Genomic DNA, 15097 nt, shown 5'->3' with positions numbered 1-15097 from the left:
CACTGACTGACAAATTTCAAATGAAAAAGCAAAGTCCATTTGCAGTTGCATTTCCCATGTCTTACAAGTCATTGGAAATGCAACTGATAGAGATTATGTAGGGGGGCAATCCGTGGCAGGGGGGCATTTTAGAGCATAACACCCGCTAAGCTGTGTTTCTGAAAGCTTTAGCTTCAGCAGGCTGTAAAAAGAGAAGGTCTAAAAATACATTTATTCGTAACAGCTTCTCTGTCCACCCCTGGGTGAGAAAATATGCAATTTGTCATTTTTGTGTGTTTATTTCTTGATAAACAGATGAGATAAGCTTAAATGTGTGGCGACTGTCCAACATAAAACCAACTTTACCCCGGTTCACCTCCATCACTCAAACTTTCCCCTCTCAATTGCAAATGCAATTTGCAGTTTCTTTTGAAAAATGTCTGGGATATCACTCCATACAGAACACTTTGTGTTGCAGTAATATACTCAGCAAAAAAAGAAACGTCCTCTGACTTTCAACTGTTTTTCCTTTCAGTAAACTTAATGTGTAAATTGAGGTACTTGCTTGAAGTACTGCAGTGCATCTCCTCCTCATGGACTGCCTGTTGCGGACAGTCTGAGCACTGATGGAGGGATTGTGTGTTCCTGGTGTGACTCGGGCAGTTGTTGTGGCCATCCTGTACCTGTCACGCAGGTGTGATATTCGGATGTACCGATCCTGTGCAGGTGTTGTTACACGTGGTCTTCCTCTGCGAGGATGAATAGCTGTCCTTCCTGTCTCCCTGTAGCGCTGTCTTAGGCGTCTCCCAGTGCGGACATGGCAATTTATTGCCCTAGCCACATCAGCAGTCCTCATGCCTCCCTGCAGCATGCCCAATGCACGTTCACGCAGATGAGCAGGGACCCTGGGCATCTTTCTTTGGGTGTTTTTCACAGTCGGTAGACAAGTCTCTTTAGTGTCCTGCGTTTTTTAGAACTGTGAACTTAAATGCCCACTTTCTGTAAGCTATTAAGGTCTTAACGACCATTCCACAGGTGCATGTCAATTAATTGATTATGGTTAATTGAACATGCATGGAAAACATTGTTTAAATCCTTTACAATGAAGATCTGTAAAGTTATTTAGATTTTTACAACATTATTGTTGAAATACACAGTCCTGAAAAGGGGACTTTTTTTTTTTTTTTTGCTGAGTATAGATATTTTTGTTTCTTACTTGCACACAGATTTTCTTTGCGGTGTTTCTCATTGTACGTACTTGCAGAGGTGACATTACCAAGCTTTACTACATTCTATGTAAAACAGATAACATTTGTGATGCATATACATTTCAGGACATATAAACATACCTTTCACCAAAATAAAGGAACAGGAAACTTATTTCTACACACTTGTATGCATCTGAATATGTAACACGGCCTCATGAAGCCAAAACATTTGAGTATTTTGAAATTTGACAAAAGTTCAGAATTGGTCAGAAGTTGACTAATTTTAAGAGGAGCAAAAAATATAGAACTTCCAGGACCTAAATTTACAGTAACTACTTAAGGATAAAATGTAGAACCTGTTGTTCTTAAATTAATAAATAATTTGTAATCACTGGCACCGGCACGGTGGATCAGTGGTTAGCACTGTCTCTGTGCACCTCCAGGATCCAGGTTCAATTCCCGCCTGTGTGTGCATGTTCTCCCCGTGTTTGTTGGGTTTCCTCCAGGTACTCTGGTCTCCTCCCACAGTCCAAAGACATGCAGATTAGGTTGCAAATAAATGTGTGTGTGCCCTGCGATGGATTGTCACCCTGTTCAGGGTGTACCCATGTGCCCCAAGTCTCCTGGGATAAGATCCAGGCCCCCACAACCCTTTAGAAAGAATAAAGTGGTATAGAAGATGAGTGAGTGAGTAATCACTGGCAATTTGCTGTGGTATCAAAGTAATAAATAATTCAGGGAATGGAACATCATAAACTTTGGGTTGCTAAAGGTAACACCGCTTCATCAGGCCACCCTGTTGTTGATTATTCCCTTAGACCAGCGTGACACTGTTTTATTCCTTTACTCCCTCAGCAACTTACCAATGATTGAAATGCTTGATTTATTAAAAAAAGTTATGCATCATGTTAATGTTAACATTAGTCCTACTAAAGGACACACTTTCCTTAACGCTGTGGAGCGTCCTCTATGAAAGTCCTCAGAATTTCTGCAGGTTTTTAAAATGTATTTATTGATTTTTGATCAGGTGGTGTATAAAGAAGCTTCTTGTGCTGTATGCTTCATACCTAACTTTTTTGTTGAGCCTCACGGGGTCCCAGTCCCGATAGACTTATTTTACTGACAAATAGCATTTTAAACAATAGTGAGGTGTTTATCGTGTAATTTTTAACGGTGAATGAAAACAAAAAGCAGAACAATGTTTTAAAATTGATTTTATCATGAATGTTGTACAGAGAGAAACGAGTCGACATGAAGCTTGTGCCCGGAAACCTGAGCCGAAGAGTCTTGGATTGGGACTGCGGGAAACCCAGCAGCAATAAAATGAACATGCTTTATGATCACATGACAAGACCAAAGCTAGTGTGCACTATTTTGAATTACAGAAGCATTTCACATTTCAGAGGCTTTCATTTGTCCCAGATGAAGCGTTTTTTTCCTTTCTCCATGACCTTTTTACCATTTTCTCCTCTGTAATTCACTCAAGGGCTGCGATTTAATTAGCTCAGAAACACCATGCTGTACTGCAACTCGCGTGGAATCTTTTTGAGCTACGCAAAAAATACGTCATTTGTGTGGTTTTCTTGAAGCTCCAGACGTGAGCCAGCAGGAGACTGAATGTTCTGCACGGTTCTCAGGAGACGTAAGTGGAGCTATCTGTCATCTTCAGGCCACTGAGACCGTCAGAGCTGCTGAAGAGCTTTAGCATGTCCACCTCGAGTGGGTGCAGGAGGCCCGTGATGATCATGGAGTGCAGTGGCGCTCCCAAATCAGACTCCGCCATCTCGCGCAGAGATCCGACTCGAATGGCCTGGTCATCTGCACCCACCCGCGCCAGTCCCACGCACACTGTGTCCTCAGTGATAGCTGTAGTGCACACAAACCCAATAATCTTATCAAACACTTTCAATCAAACGTAATCCAATTTTCATGCAATGCAGAACAGATCATTCAGTGTGGCAGATGGCCCGGACATGAGTCTATTAAAGACCGTCAGGCGGAGAGAAGCACAAAAACTATACAATACAGATTTATATTCCCACAGCGCCAAAGTGAATACTCTCAGATAGGGCTAAAAACCTGAGATATATACATATATTTTTGCATATTTGTTACACTTAAATGATTCAGATTATAAAAAAAATTTTAATTACACAAAGATAACCCATGTGAATACAAAATGCATTTTTAAAAATAAGGATTTAATTTATTAGGGATAAAAAGTTACCCAAACATGCCTGGCCCCATGTGAAAATGTAATTGCCCCCTAAACCTAATAACTGGTTGTGCCAACCTTGGCGGCATCAGCTGCAACCAAGCGTTTGTGATAACTAGCAATGAGTCTTTCACATGGCGGTGGAGGAATTTTGGCCCGCTCTTCTGTACAGAATTGTTTTATTTCTGCAACATTGGATGGTTTTCGAGCATGAACAGCCTGTTTAAGGTCATGCCAAAGCATCTCAATCAGATTTAATTCCAGACTTTGACTAGGCTACTTCAAAAATTATTATTTTTTGAGCCATTCAGGGGTGGACTTGGGAGTGTTTCAGATCATTGTCCAGCTGCATAATCCAAGTGCACTCAAGCTTAAAGTAACGAACTGATAGCTGGATATTCTACTTCAGGATTTTATTGTAAAATGCAGAATTCATAGCTCCCTCAATTAAGTCGTTTACGTCCTGGCTGACTTATGCACATCAGGCCATGTAGGCCTAGACAGCTTTTTTCCCTTAATAAATTAAATCATTTTTTAAAAACTACATTTTGTATTTACTCAGGTTATATTTGTGTAATATAACAATTTGTTTGATATGAGAAAATATGGGAAGGGGAAAATACTTTTTCACATCACTGTATAAAGATAAATTTACACAATCAATAAATATGTTCTTAAAATGATTTATACATTAGAACTATTCAACTAACTTCACTGGAACGTTTCACACCAATAATTTAAAATACCAGAAATCTACTGTGGTATGTAAGGAATAAATACTTTAGGGCATGCAACAAGTTTGGGGTGCTTAAGGTAACTCTTCTTCATCGTGACACCCTCTTCTTGATTACAGTGGAACATTGGATTACGAGTAACTTGGTCTGTGAGCATGTTTTTGCAGGACAAGGAAATCTTTAAATAAATTTTGACTTGATAAACAGGCGAATTACTGTGAAATCCTCAAAAGGAGGCAAAAGCAAGTTTCAAGGTACTTGTTAAAGATTACAGTTTCCAGAGTCTCTGACTCTCTTGTCAGAAAGTGGTGATTGTGTGTGTGTGTGTGTGTGTGTGTGTGTGTGTGTGTGTGAGACAGTGGTCCTACACAGTAGCTTCCCCTCATCCTCCTCTCTGGTACAGCTACGATTCTTTTCAAAGCTAAAGTGGACGTTAATTTGCACTTTACTTTATATTTTTATTTATTTTTTAATTATATATTTGATATTTTTATTATATTCATACTATTTTTATTATGTTATTATAATTTTTTTATTTGTTTTATATTTAGTTTTAAATCTTTCTATATGAATATTTCTGATATCCAAGCATGCCTCCTGGAACGAATTATGCGAGCAATCCAAGGTTGGGGAAACACAAATATACACATGCTAACAGAACCACTTTTCTCTGACAGAGTGTATCTGGTTACTGGAATCTTTTTTGTGTGTGTGACTTTAACAAGAACCTTCTCTTATGACACTTGCTTTTGCGGAAATGTGACATTGCATTGTTGTTTAACAGATTCATCACTGTTTAACAACCACACACACTGGGTACAGCGCACACACACTTGGGTACAATATCATAGTAAACAATACACATGTGCACACGTCGAGACTGGACATGGGAGACGATTACCCACAATCCCGCAGCACGAGAGAGAAAAGAACCATTGGCTCTGTTGTGATCACGTGACACTCGGCAGACAAGGCGTATACATACTACAGTACTCGTATATCAAGACCTGGCTCATTAACAAGTTAAAATTTATTACTAAACTTTGCTTGTCTTATGATATAAACCTTTGAAATTAATGAATCAGCATCCAGAAATAAACGGCTTTATTGTATATGAATGTAATAAGTCGAAACCTGCTGTGCAAAATGAGCCTCTAAATTATCTATCTAAATTTAAGTGAACTAACAGCTAGTTATCAATCAAAAGTAATGTATGTGCAGCGGAGTAAAAGCATTTCCTCACCTGGTTCCTCTTCTCGTTCTCTGCGGTTCTGGACCACCTCCAGCAGCTGCTCGGCCGCCCGGGCCACTGTCATGAACCTAGGCGGCTCATAAACCTTACGACCCCTTTAAAGGAGAGAGAGAGACAAAGAACTCTAATGGATGTGTAGTACTTACGGCACTTGTTCTTAAGATAGTCATATCGACTGAGTACTGAGTGCTTTACAGACAGTACTAACCCTTGACTTTAATGCATCGCTTGATATTAATTTAATATAAGGAACTATTGCTAAATGTTTTTTCCTTCCTTTTTGCAGAATGAAGGGCAGAAACATCATTTGAAAAGCATGCTCTCTCTGACCAGAAACCCATGAGAGCACGTGTTTATTCCATTTCCGAGTAACGATCCAACCGAGCCAGTCAATCTGGGAGAAATTAAGGCCTTTCCCTTTTCCACTCGGGTTGTGGAATAGTGGTCTTGAGGACTTCAGACTTTCCAATGTACACAGTGGAAACATGCAAGCCTACCTGGGTTTAAGTGAAACGAGAGATGAAATTATAGCTTGCACTAAAGTGTGAAAGACACGAACGACCTTTCTGTAAGTCGAGACGTTGCTCACGCACGTTAGGACAGTGCTGGCTGTAATTTAGGATTTTTTTAATGCTTGAATGAGAAAGTAAGTGTTTCTTTTTTTCTTAGAAAGTTGCTGATGGTATATCAAGAATCCAAGTCAAACAAATGTCTATATTTTTTCCTCCGTTGGAGCTCTGCAGCTCACCTGGGTAAAGTCCAGCTGCGTGTATAAGCATATGTTACACCAACTCCAGTATTAGACCACTAACTCTTCTGACAAAGTGCTAAAAAGCAGATCTAAATCAAAGCAATGAAAAAAGACAATAAAAATGGGGAAAAAAAAAGAAAAAGAAAAAACAGAAGCACCTACCTCATGAGGTTCTCCATGGACTGCTCCTTCACTTTAATATCTGTAGAACAAGAAAAATATAAGACGGGCAGAGTTCTGCAAGTTTCAGTTCAACTTCAGTACAACTCAAACATTAGGATATTTTTTAAGAGTAACATTTTTCAACACTGTAAAATAAATCATGGGTAAAAACTTAATCTTTCTATCTACATGTAGCTTTTTTTTCATTCTTTTTTTTTATTTCAGAAAATCTGACATTAAAACTTTCTTGCATCTTAGATTTCCAGTGCGTGTTATATACTGTATTTTGTTGACTCTCACAAAAAAAAAATTATATGAATTAAATCTGAGGCAAATTTCCACAAATAATACTATTTGGGCTGGTGACGTTTTCTGTAAGGAGATTTAGAATTTATGGAAGGAGTCTCCACTGCCAGAGCTTTGTATACTTCGTGTTTTCTCTGTATCACATCCTGGAACTGAGAAGCTATTTCATCCTCCTATGACAAAGCAATGACAGGCACTAAAATTATTCATGGACTTCCACAATCCACAAATGTACATATGATGTCAGTGAGAAAGAGACCAGGCTTTATTTTATTTGCAAACCTGTAAACTATTCATAAAAATGTTCTTTAATAAATACAAAACTGTAATCGTTGGCAGACATCTGTGATTTAAGTGGAAAAACACTTCAGGATGTGCTGTTAGAGGAAAACCACTCCCTTTAGGGAGGTAACAGTAACTGCTCCTCATCACCACACCCTGTTGTTGATTATTTTCCTATAACAGCACAATACACAGTGTGTCACTCCTTACTTAAGTAATGAATCATGTGTGTTTTTATGTACTAAAGTAGTGTAGGACAGAACAGAAATAAATGCTTCTGAAGAGAATTTTACCTGTGTGTCTCTCTCTCTCTTTCTCTCTCTCTCTCTCACACACACACACACACACACACACACACACACACGACACACACACACACACACACACACTTGCTCACATAGCATCAACATTTACAATTAAATTGTTTATGCTAATGTAAAGTGATCTGTGTCAGGCTGATAAATAAGCTATGGCTTGTTAGTAAATGTAATGATTGATAGACCAATCAGTGTTTGGTGTCTAGTGTCTAGTGTGTGAGAGAAAGAGAGCGATTGTGTTAGAGGTGCAGGGTGAAGCAAATAATCCCAGTCTTTCTCACCGCTACTGAATAATGAGGTTAATACCAGAGATCACATTCAATCTCTCATCCTGCTGATCCGATCTGCACCTGAGCCCCGACCCACCACCCACACCGAGGGCGGAGCCACCTGTCACAGAGAGCCCCGCCTCCACTGGGGATTTGCTCCTTTAATAGTGGTGGAGTTAAATCTGCAATGCATGTTGATAAACCTAAATTATCATTTTGCCATGCAGACCATCTGGTGCACGTATACACACACAAACACATGCACACACACTTCACGTTCATAAACATTCATTTCTTTTGTGTTTGAGAATTAGGCTGATTTAACACACACTCCAGGGAGAAGACATAAAGGAACGGTGTTGTAGGGAAAGGGGGTGGGGTCAAGGCCCTCAGGGATATGTCTGGGCTTTGACGTTTTCATTGCCGTTTCTTTGTTGTTCATGTTCATGTGTTCGTACTACCAGCGTTTTCTACAGCGTATGCTGCTTCTGAGTTACTAGTGGTCGCCATGGTTTCCCTGGTTGATACCTCAATATGGACACACAACTAGCATAGCTAGCTACAGAGCCAACCGGACGCATTCTGGTTAGAATATGAAACTCTCAAAGGAAAATGCATATGTGTGTACTTCCAATCATTGCAGTTTATTAGTGATAAAAATAAACAGGAGCAGCTCTATAAGGGCGTACGATTTGTAATGAATATGTGGAACCATTAAAAAAAAATATATATACAGTTTTATATATACAGTATGTATGATAATGTGTCCTGTTCAAAAGGATGTTGCTTTCTTTGTGTTTTACTTAACAAATAAGAAAAGGTGATGCTACTATGATATTACTGAATGAAATATTAACCTGATTACATTAAATTTGTATGTCATTGGTGACATTGTGACTTACAGTTTACTCTTACTTTGAATGAATGACTGCTGGACTGGCCTTATTCTTCATCCATACTAGCAAGTGAACCCAAAAACCATATGATGCTGTATGATGACGTTTCTTCAGATTCCACTGACAACTTTTGGTCCTACATGCAACTACTTGTCCCAATAATGGAAATAAAAAACAAATAACCGTTGAAAAGCTTATCCTGTCATATATAAACTTTAAAGAAATGTATATAGAGGCATTGCAAGTTGAGCATGTAAGATCATACAAATTCATTTCACACAGATTAGTGCTTCATTTCATTTACTAATTATATAGCTTTAGAAGCACTTTCTCTCTTTCACCCCAAGGATCAACTTATGCCTTTAAACCTACAACAAAGCCACTGCAGCACAACTTGCTGATAAAAATGAATGCTGATGACGATAGAGAGGGACGAGAACACCCAGTGCACCACTGCCCGCTACGCACGGGGCCCGGCAGGCAGAGAGCCCAAGGCCACCAACACAGGGTGCAAATTCCCCAGATTCCAATGTGGGAGCAATAATGCTGGACAAACATGACACATACAACATGAAGAAGTTAGCTTGATTACCCAAAAGGCAGAGCGTGTGCATGCCCATGTCCCTGTTCCTCTTGATCTTATCGTAGAAGCTCTCTGGTTTCCAGCTGTCTGTCCAAAACACGATGGACACAGTCTCACCAAAATTGTACAACTAACAGTAGGGACACACAGAAAGACAAATCAATGAATGAACAACATGAAACTTCTATAATCACAATTTTTTTTTTATTGATCCCAGATTCCTTTCTATATAATCCCATTTAGTGCGGTTTATTAAAATCAGTGCCGTTCACCAGCTTTATATATATATAAATATCTTCCTATCAGCTGTTGTTCCTGTATGTGAGCTATGTGATTACAAAAGTGTGTTTAGCAAGCTTTGATTTCTGCATACCACTAACAGGCAAGGTGTTTCCTGTTACTTAGTGTTTGTGCCAGGGTGAGTGGATGAGTGGATGAGTTAAGGCTGTGTGCGTGTGTGTGTGCATGCAGTTCGTACAGCTGACACGGCAAAAACACACACTGATCTTATTGATCTGCTCATATTGATCATGTGCTGCCTCATATGAGCACTAAACTCTCCATACATCATACATATTTATGTTCTTCCATTCATATCAGAGCAGTAAAATTCATGTTTTTGCATTAAAGTTGATGTCGGCTGGATGGATCGGATAAACAAGAAATGCTATTAATGCATCTCTGGTTACACACCCTTCATTTGAAAAGCAAAACCGCATTGTTGTTGTTGTAATGTTATTGCGTTCCATGTGCTCTTTTGTTTTCGCCGCTATTCCCTAAGCAATACAGTTGCATACAAAAGCTCAGTGCTGATCTAGGATGAGTTACTGAAACTATTTTGGGTTATAGAACTAATAAATTACATGACTGACCCCAGATCAGCAGTGTGAGAGCAGCTGGGGTTTCTCTGAGCACAATGGCGTGTGGACAGCTCAATACACAGCCAAGTTATTGATGGATTCGCCCCGAGTGCCAGGAAGGCAAACGGCTCCGCACACTGCGTTCACACTGTCCAGATGATTTGTTGCAGCAACATGAACCTGAAGCTACACGGCCGCTCGTACTACAGAGCTCTGAAACCAGAAGCAGTCTGTGACAAAGAGTTTCGAAATGCAAACACAAGGCGTACCTGCAGCCCACAGCAGCCCACTGCATTCAGGATGGAGGCGTTATGGATGACTCTGTACTTTATCCCAGCATTCACTGCTCTCAGGACCAGGTCACTATGTGTTGTGGCTCTAAAACGCACCAAAACAAATAAATAGCAAGACGCAAAAATGAAAACTGGTTATTGCACCCGGGACTGAACCAACATTATTTCTGCTTATGAGTGCACTATTTACAGTTCTGCACCAGCCACAGAAACGTCAGGGGTCTGGTTTTGAAAGATGTCATTAAACATTATTAAACACAAATATGCTCCAGAAACAGAAAGAAAAAAAAACAGTGAGGCCATCTGCTTCAGGCCTTAAGTGGTTTCTAGATGGGAAAAACTGCAGAAAGGAGCACATCTATAAAAACTCCCATATCACAAATGCATCACCATGTATTACTCTGCGATCAGGGAAAGATTCAGTAAAGTAACGCTAAGCATCGAGGGCTCCTGACCGGTGCGAAAGTAAAGCATTTGTTCTATTCTCTGCAAATTTAATTTTTACCGTCAATCATAGTGACACTAACTATGACCTATGAGGGTGTTACACTGCCCTGTGACACCAGAGCGGTGCTACTGCGATAGGTTACAGACTGAAATATCATGTCCATGTGCTGGTTATACAATGGGCAATCACTGCATTGTTTGTGTGTCTATTTAGTAATCATGACTGTACCATGAAATAATATGCTTATTTTTATTTGAAATAGTTTGCTCTGTGTGCAGCCTGTGCTCGTAATAATAATAATAAAAAAACAACAATTATAAACATCTTATAACAGTTAGAAATCAATTAATCCAATTTGCTGCAAGCTGATTTATATATTACCTAAAAATAAGTGTGATAAAAAGAAATAGTAACAACTAATGTATAGCACTACATTATATCCTAAAGTTCCATGGTTATGAAAATGGTGGATGTTACGACAGCGTGTGGTACACAGAGTTAAAGCATCCCATGCACTGCAGGTCTGTTGTTTTGTTTTTACCCAAATGGATCTCCCACCACCAGGAAGGCCACGTCACTAACATCAGCACCCTTGAGGATCTCATCTGCTTCCTGTTCCACCATGTCTCTGTCTGCCAAAATCAGCTCACGCCCATAATACTCCTCCTGCACGAACACACACACACACACACACACACACACACACACACACACACACACACACACACCCCAGAGCCTTTAGTGCACAGCAAGTAAGGATGCTAATGATTAATTGTTGCTTAATTAAGAGTGAATCAATGTTTTGTGCACAAGTAATTACATTTTTAAAATAAAGCAAAAAAAAAACATGGAGGTCAATGTTAATACTGTGGTGGGCCGCCACAAATAAATCAACGCATGGGAAACACTAACAATGTTGTGCTACTAGAGTTTTTTGTAAATAAAATTTAAACTGATGGAAAAATGTGTCATTTAATTTTTAATGATGTATCCATTACTGATTGTTAATGATTTAAATATCATTTACTAAAAACATGCAACCTTAAAAGCAATTTATAAAATGATCAAAAAACGAAGCTTCTTAATTAGTGATTTTCTGACAAACTTGTGATTTAGTTGTTTTATTATTATTATTATTATTATAATCTAATGACTTTTGAACAGATGTTAGGGGCAGCCCTGTACTTGATACAGTTCTCCAGCTCACATCACAGCTTTCTGGTTAAACAAGTTGAGAGCGCAAGTTCACTCGGCTCACCGCCGATGTTTAAAGTTAATAACTAATCACTTTACAGTGCCATTTTAATTAAGACTTACTATTATGAATTCATAACTAACCACTGATCAATGTTGTCTGTCCACTCATGAAATTCTTGGTAGAGAGAGAGAGAGAGAGAGAGAGAGAGGATTTATGTGCTGCAGCTATTTTATTGCCGGAATGGGTGCCGTAACTAAAAATAAGTATTAATTTAAGTTAATAGTATATAATTAATAATTGATAAAATATAATGTTGTAATATTTGTGAAAAAATAACTTGGGAGACGTAAGATGAGTAATAAAAAACAGGATGGTTTTTAGAATTTTTCTCTGTGTGTTTGTGCACACATGATGTAAAAACTACTGAACAAATTTTAATGGCCTTGAAACTCAATGATGAAAAAAATCTGTTCAACTCAAAATTTTAACAAATGGTGTTGTACACTTTTTAATACATGCTTATGATTGTGCAATTGAAATCTACTAAATGACCTCGATCTCACATTTATTTTGTGCACTTTACTGTAACGAAAGATTTTTAGTTAATTCCAAAATTCGACAGATGGCATTGTATATTTTTAAAACGCCCACATGAGTGTGCAATTAAGTTCCACGTAAACAAAGTCGCGAGCACATCTAATATGTTATATACAACATTGTGTTGTAGGTGGCACACGTAGTGATTAGCACTGCGGCCTTGCACCTTTAGGGTCCGGGTTCGATTCCCGCCCTGGGAATTTGCATGTTTCCCCGTTTTTGATGGTTTTACTCCGGATACTCTGGTTTCCTCCTAATGTCCTAAGACATGAAGATTAGTTCCCAAATTGCCCGTAATGTGAGTGAATCAGGCATTGAGTTGGCAACCTGCCCATTAAGTAACAGCCATGGAAACAGTGGATAGATCTGCAGGGTGGGGAGTATCTGTTGCCCAATAGGCCAGATGGCACAAGGATGGACCAATACACCAGAAAAGAAGTTGTATATATTGTACAGTATTTATATCCAATATATTTGATATTCCAATTATTTCCCCCTAAAACAGTTACTGAGTTAATACTGGATGTCAGCTCCACACTGGGAGAGACAATGTCTGTACTCCATATCGTTTATAATCCTCCAATTCTTATTTTGACATCCAAATCTTGCTGACTGTAATTATTATTATGTCATTATTTAAAGTGAATGAATTAATTAATTAATGAACTCAGCCCTACCAGGCTCAAACAGATTGTACTTTATCATAAAGGACATACTTCTAGTAGGACACATTCTACCCAGGTACTGTGTAATATTTATTACATTTATACTGTTATTGTTTCTGGTATTTCAGTGGAGGTGTCTCCGGAGGGGTCTATAGGCACCGATGTGTAAACCCGTGTACACGCCGCACTGTTTACTGAGATTATGATTATAAAAACTCATGTGTCATGCATGTTTGTTTTCCATACCAACGCGTCCTTCCCCACAGTCAGTATGGATGTGTAGGCTTCCAGATAAACACGGCTGCATCGCTTAATTATTTCCAGTCCCTTCACCGTGATGTCTTTAGCGTCACCAAGACCAAGACCGATGAAATAAAACATTGCTGTAGTTTGTATTCACTCGGTACTAATAATCTGACAGCAAATGCTGGATGCTTAGAAACTTCTGTTCGCTTAACACTACATTCGCGTATATAAAGCGTAAGAAAACATTTAAACGTTAACAATTCATTAATTTTATAGATAGGTTTTAAGCAGTAACAGCAAGAGTTTCTCACATGTTCCTCTACTGGAGCAACTGACATCCGACTGTCGTAAAGCAGCACTCGTTTTACGGCAATGTCGCGCCTTTTTTTTTTTTTCTTCTTCCAAGATTCAAGATTCAAAGAACTTTATTAATCCCAGAGGGAAATTGCTTGAAAACACACACACACACACACACACACACACACATATATATATATATATATATATATATATATATATATATATATATATATATATATATATATATATAAAAAAAAAGAAATTTTATACCCTAGTGTTTTATTCATTTTTATTTATTTTAAGGAAAACAATTATTTGTTGTTGCTTTTTTAAAATCTGCCCAGCTGTAATGTAAGTGGGTTACACACCTTTCTCTGTAACACATAAACTTTATTGATGATATTGATGATGAAGGTGTAAGCTACCATTAAGTAATGACCCACCAAAAGTGATCCAAGGAAGGAGAATTGTGAACTGGCAACATGTTGGACTTGTTGGCCAAGGGTAACTGATGCACATGGGGTGTGAATGCTGGCCAGTGTAGTCCGATCCAATAGAATATCTACTGTAGCTCACCAGTTAATGCTGGTTCCAATAGAAAGGTCAGAACACACAGTGCATTACTATTTTGGTGGCAAAGGAGGGGGGACATACTCAATATTAGGTGGGTGGTCATAATGTTATGGCTGATCAGTACATATGGTGTGTGTGGGTTGCTTCCTGGTTCTCATGTTTCTTCCACCTGTACACTGATTTGGCTTCTCTCTTACTATCGAGTATCACCCAGATGAGGATGGATTACATTTTTCATTTGTTTCCTTTAAATGGTTGCTTTATGATGTCAACTCAGGGAGTTTCTCTTTACACAGTATTCAAAATGGCAGCATAAAGTGCTTAAGATGAGCAAATTAATATACTGTATTTCCTAAAACATTGTGACACACAGGATTGGGTTACAAGAGTTGTCACCCACAACATTATCAGTCTCTCGCTATAAATAAACACATTCTAGTTTTTGTGACATTCAATAGCAGTGAAACTCTGACGTACAAGTTAAGTGAGAAACAAAATCAAAGGAAAATCTTGCTTACATGTAGGAAACACAAACTCTAACCAGAGGCAGAATATTAAGTGTTAATTAGTTTCTGGTTACCTGAAATATGTTTGTTGGTTTCTGGGAAAAAAGGGTCAGGATATTGCTCTTACACAGATTGGAAACATTGTCCGGACCTGATCCTTTCATTCATTGTGATAGGAGCCAGTCATATTACGTGCATTTAAGCACATCTGCGAAATCACCGCTTGTGGAACAACATTAAAACAGGAAACCAGAGTTGAAGGACAAATACTGATTAATAGCTCTTGAGCACATTTTATTCATTCATCTCCTTCCTAGATTCCAGTCATGGTGAATCTGGAGTCTATCCTGGAAACACTGGGCACATGGTGGGAGGAAACTGGAGAACTCAGAGGAAACCATGAAGGACAGAATCAGAATGAAGCAGAATGATTAAACCAGGGACCCAGGAGTTATGA

At 38.7% G+C, this 15097-nt stretch overlaps 1 protein-coding gene across 1 annotated transcript; it reads right to left on the bottom strand.

Moving 5' to 3' along the window:
* Positions 1-2384: 2384 nt before the first annotated feature.
* On the bottom strand, positions 2385-13608 carry dph5 (diphthamide biosynthesis 5). Its single transcript, XM_053512556.1, has 7 exons — positions 13262-13608; positions 11097-11221; positions 10084-10192; positions 8964-9084; positions 6302-6341; positions 5380-5483; positions 2385-3053 (listed from the first exon to the last, which is right to left on the bottom strand). The coding sequence occupies exons 1-7, from the start codon at positions 13394-13396 to the stop codon at positions 2821-2823; spliced, it is 867 nt and encodes a 288-aa protein (XP_053368531.1). The 5' UTR covers positions 13397-13608; the 3' UTR covers positions 2385-2820.
* Positions 13609-15097: the final 1489 nt, after the last annotated feature.

This window comes from Clarias gariepinus, chromosome 15 (assembly GCF_024256425.1).
Source record: "Clarias gariepinus isolate MV-2021 ecotype Netherlands chromosome 15, CGAR_prim_01v2, whole genome shotgun sequence".
Classification (NCBI taxonomy): Eukaryota; Metazoa; Chordata; class Actinopteri; order Siluriformes; family Clariidae; genus Clarias; species Clarias gariepinus.
Note: the sequence above shows the minus strand (reverse complement) of the source record. Positions and strands in the feature narration are given on the sequence as shown.

Excerpts from the sequence above, each read along its gene's own strand:
- dph5 (XM_053512556.1), bottom strand. The coding sequence starts at position 13,396 with ATGTTTTATTTCATCGGTCTTGGTCTTGGTGACGCTAAAGACATCACG. Across the intron at positions 6,342-8,963 it reads GCACACGCTCTGCCTTTTGG|ATATTAAAGTGAAGGAGCAG; the intron begins GTAATCAAGCTA and ends CTTGTTCTACAG. Across the intron at positions 5,484-6,301 it reads TCCATGGAGAACCTCATGAG|GGGTCGTAAGGTTTATGAGC; the intron begins GTAGGTGCTTCT and ends TCTCCTTTAAAG.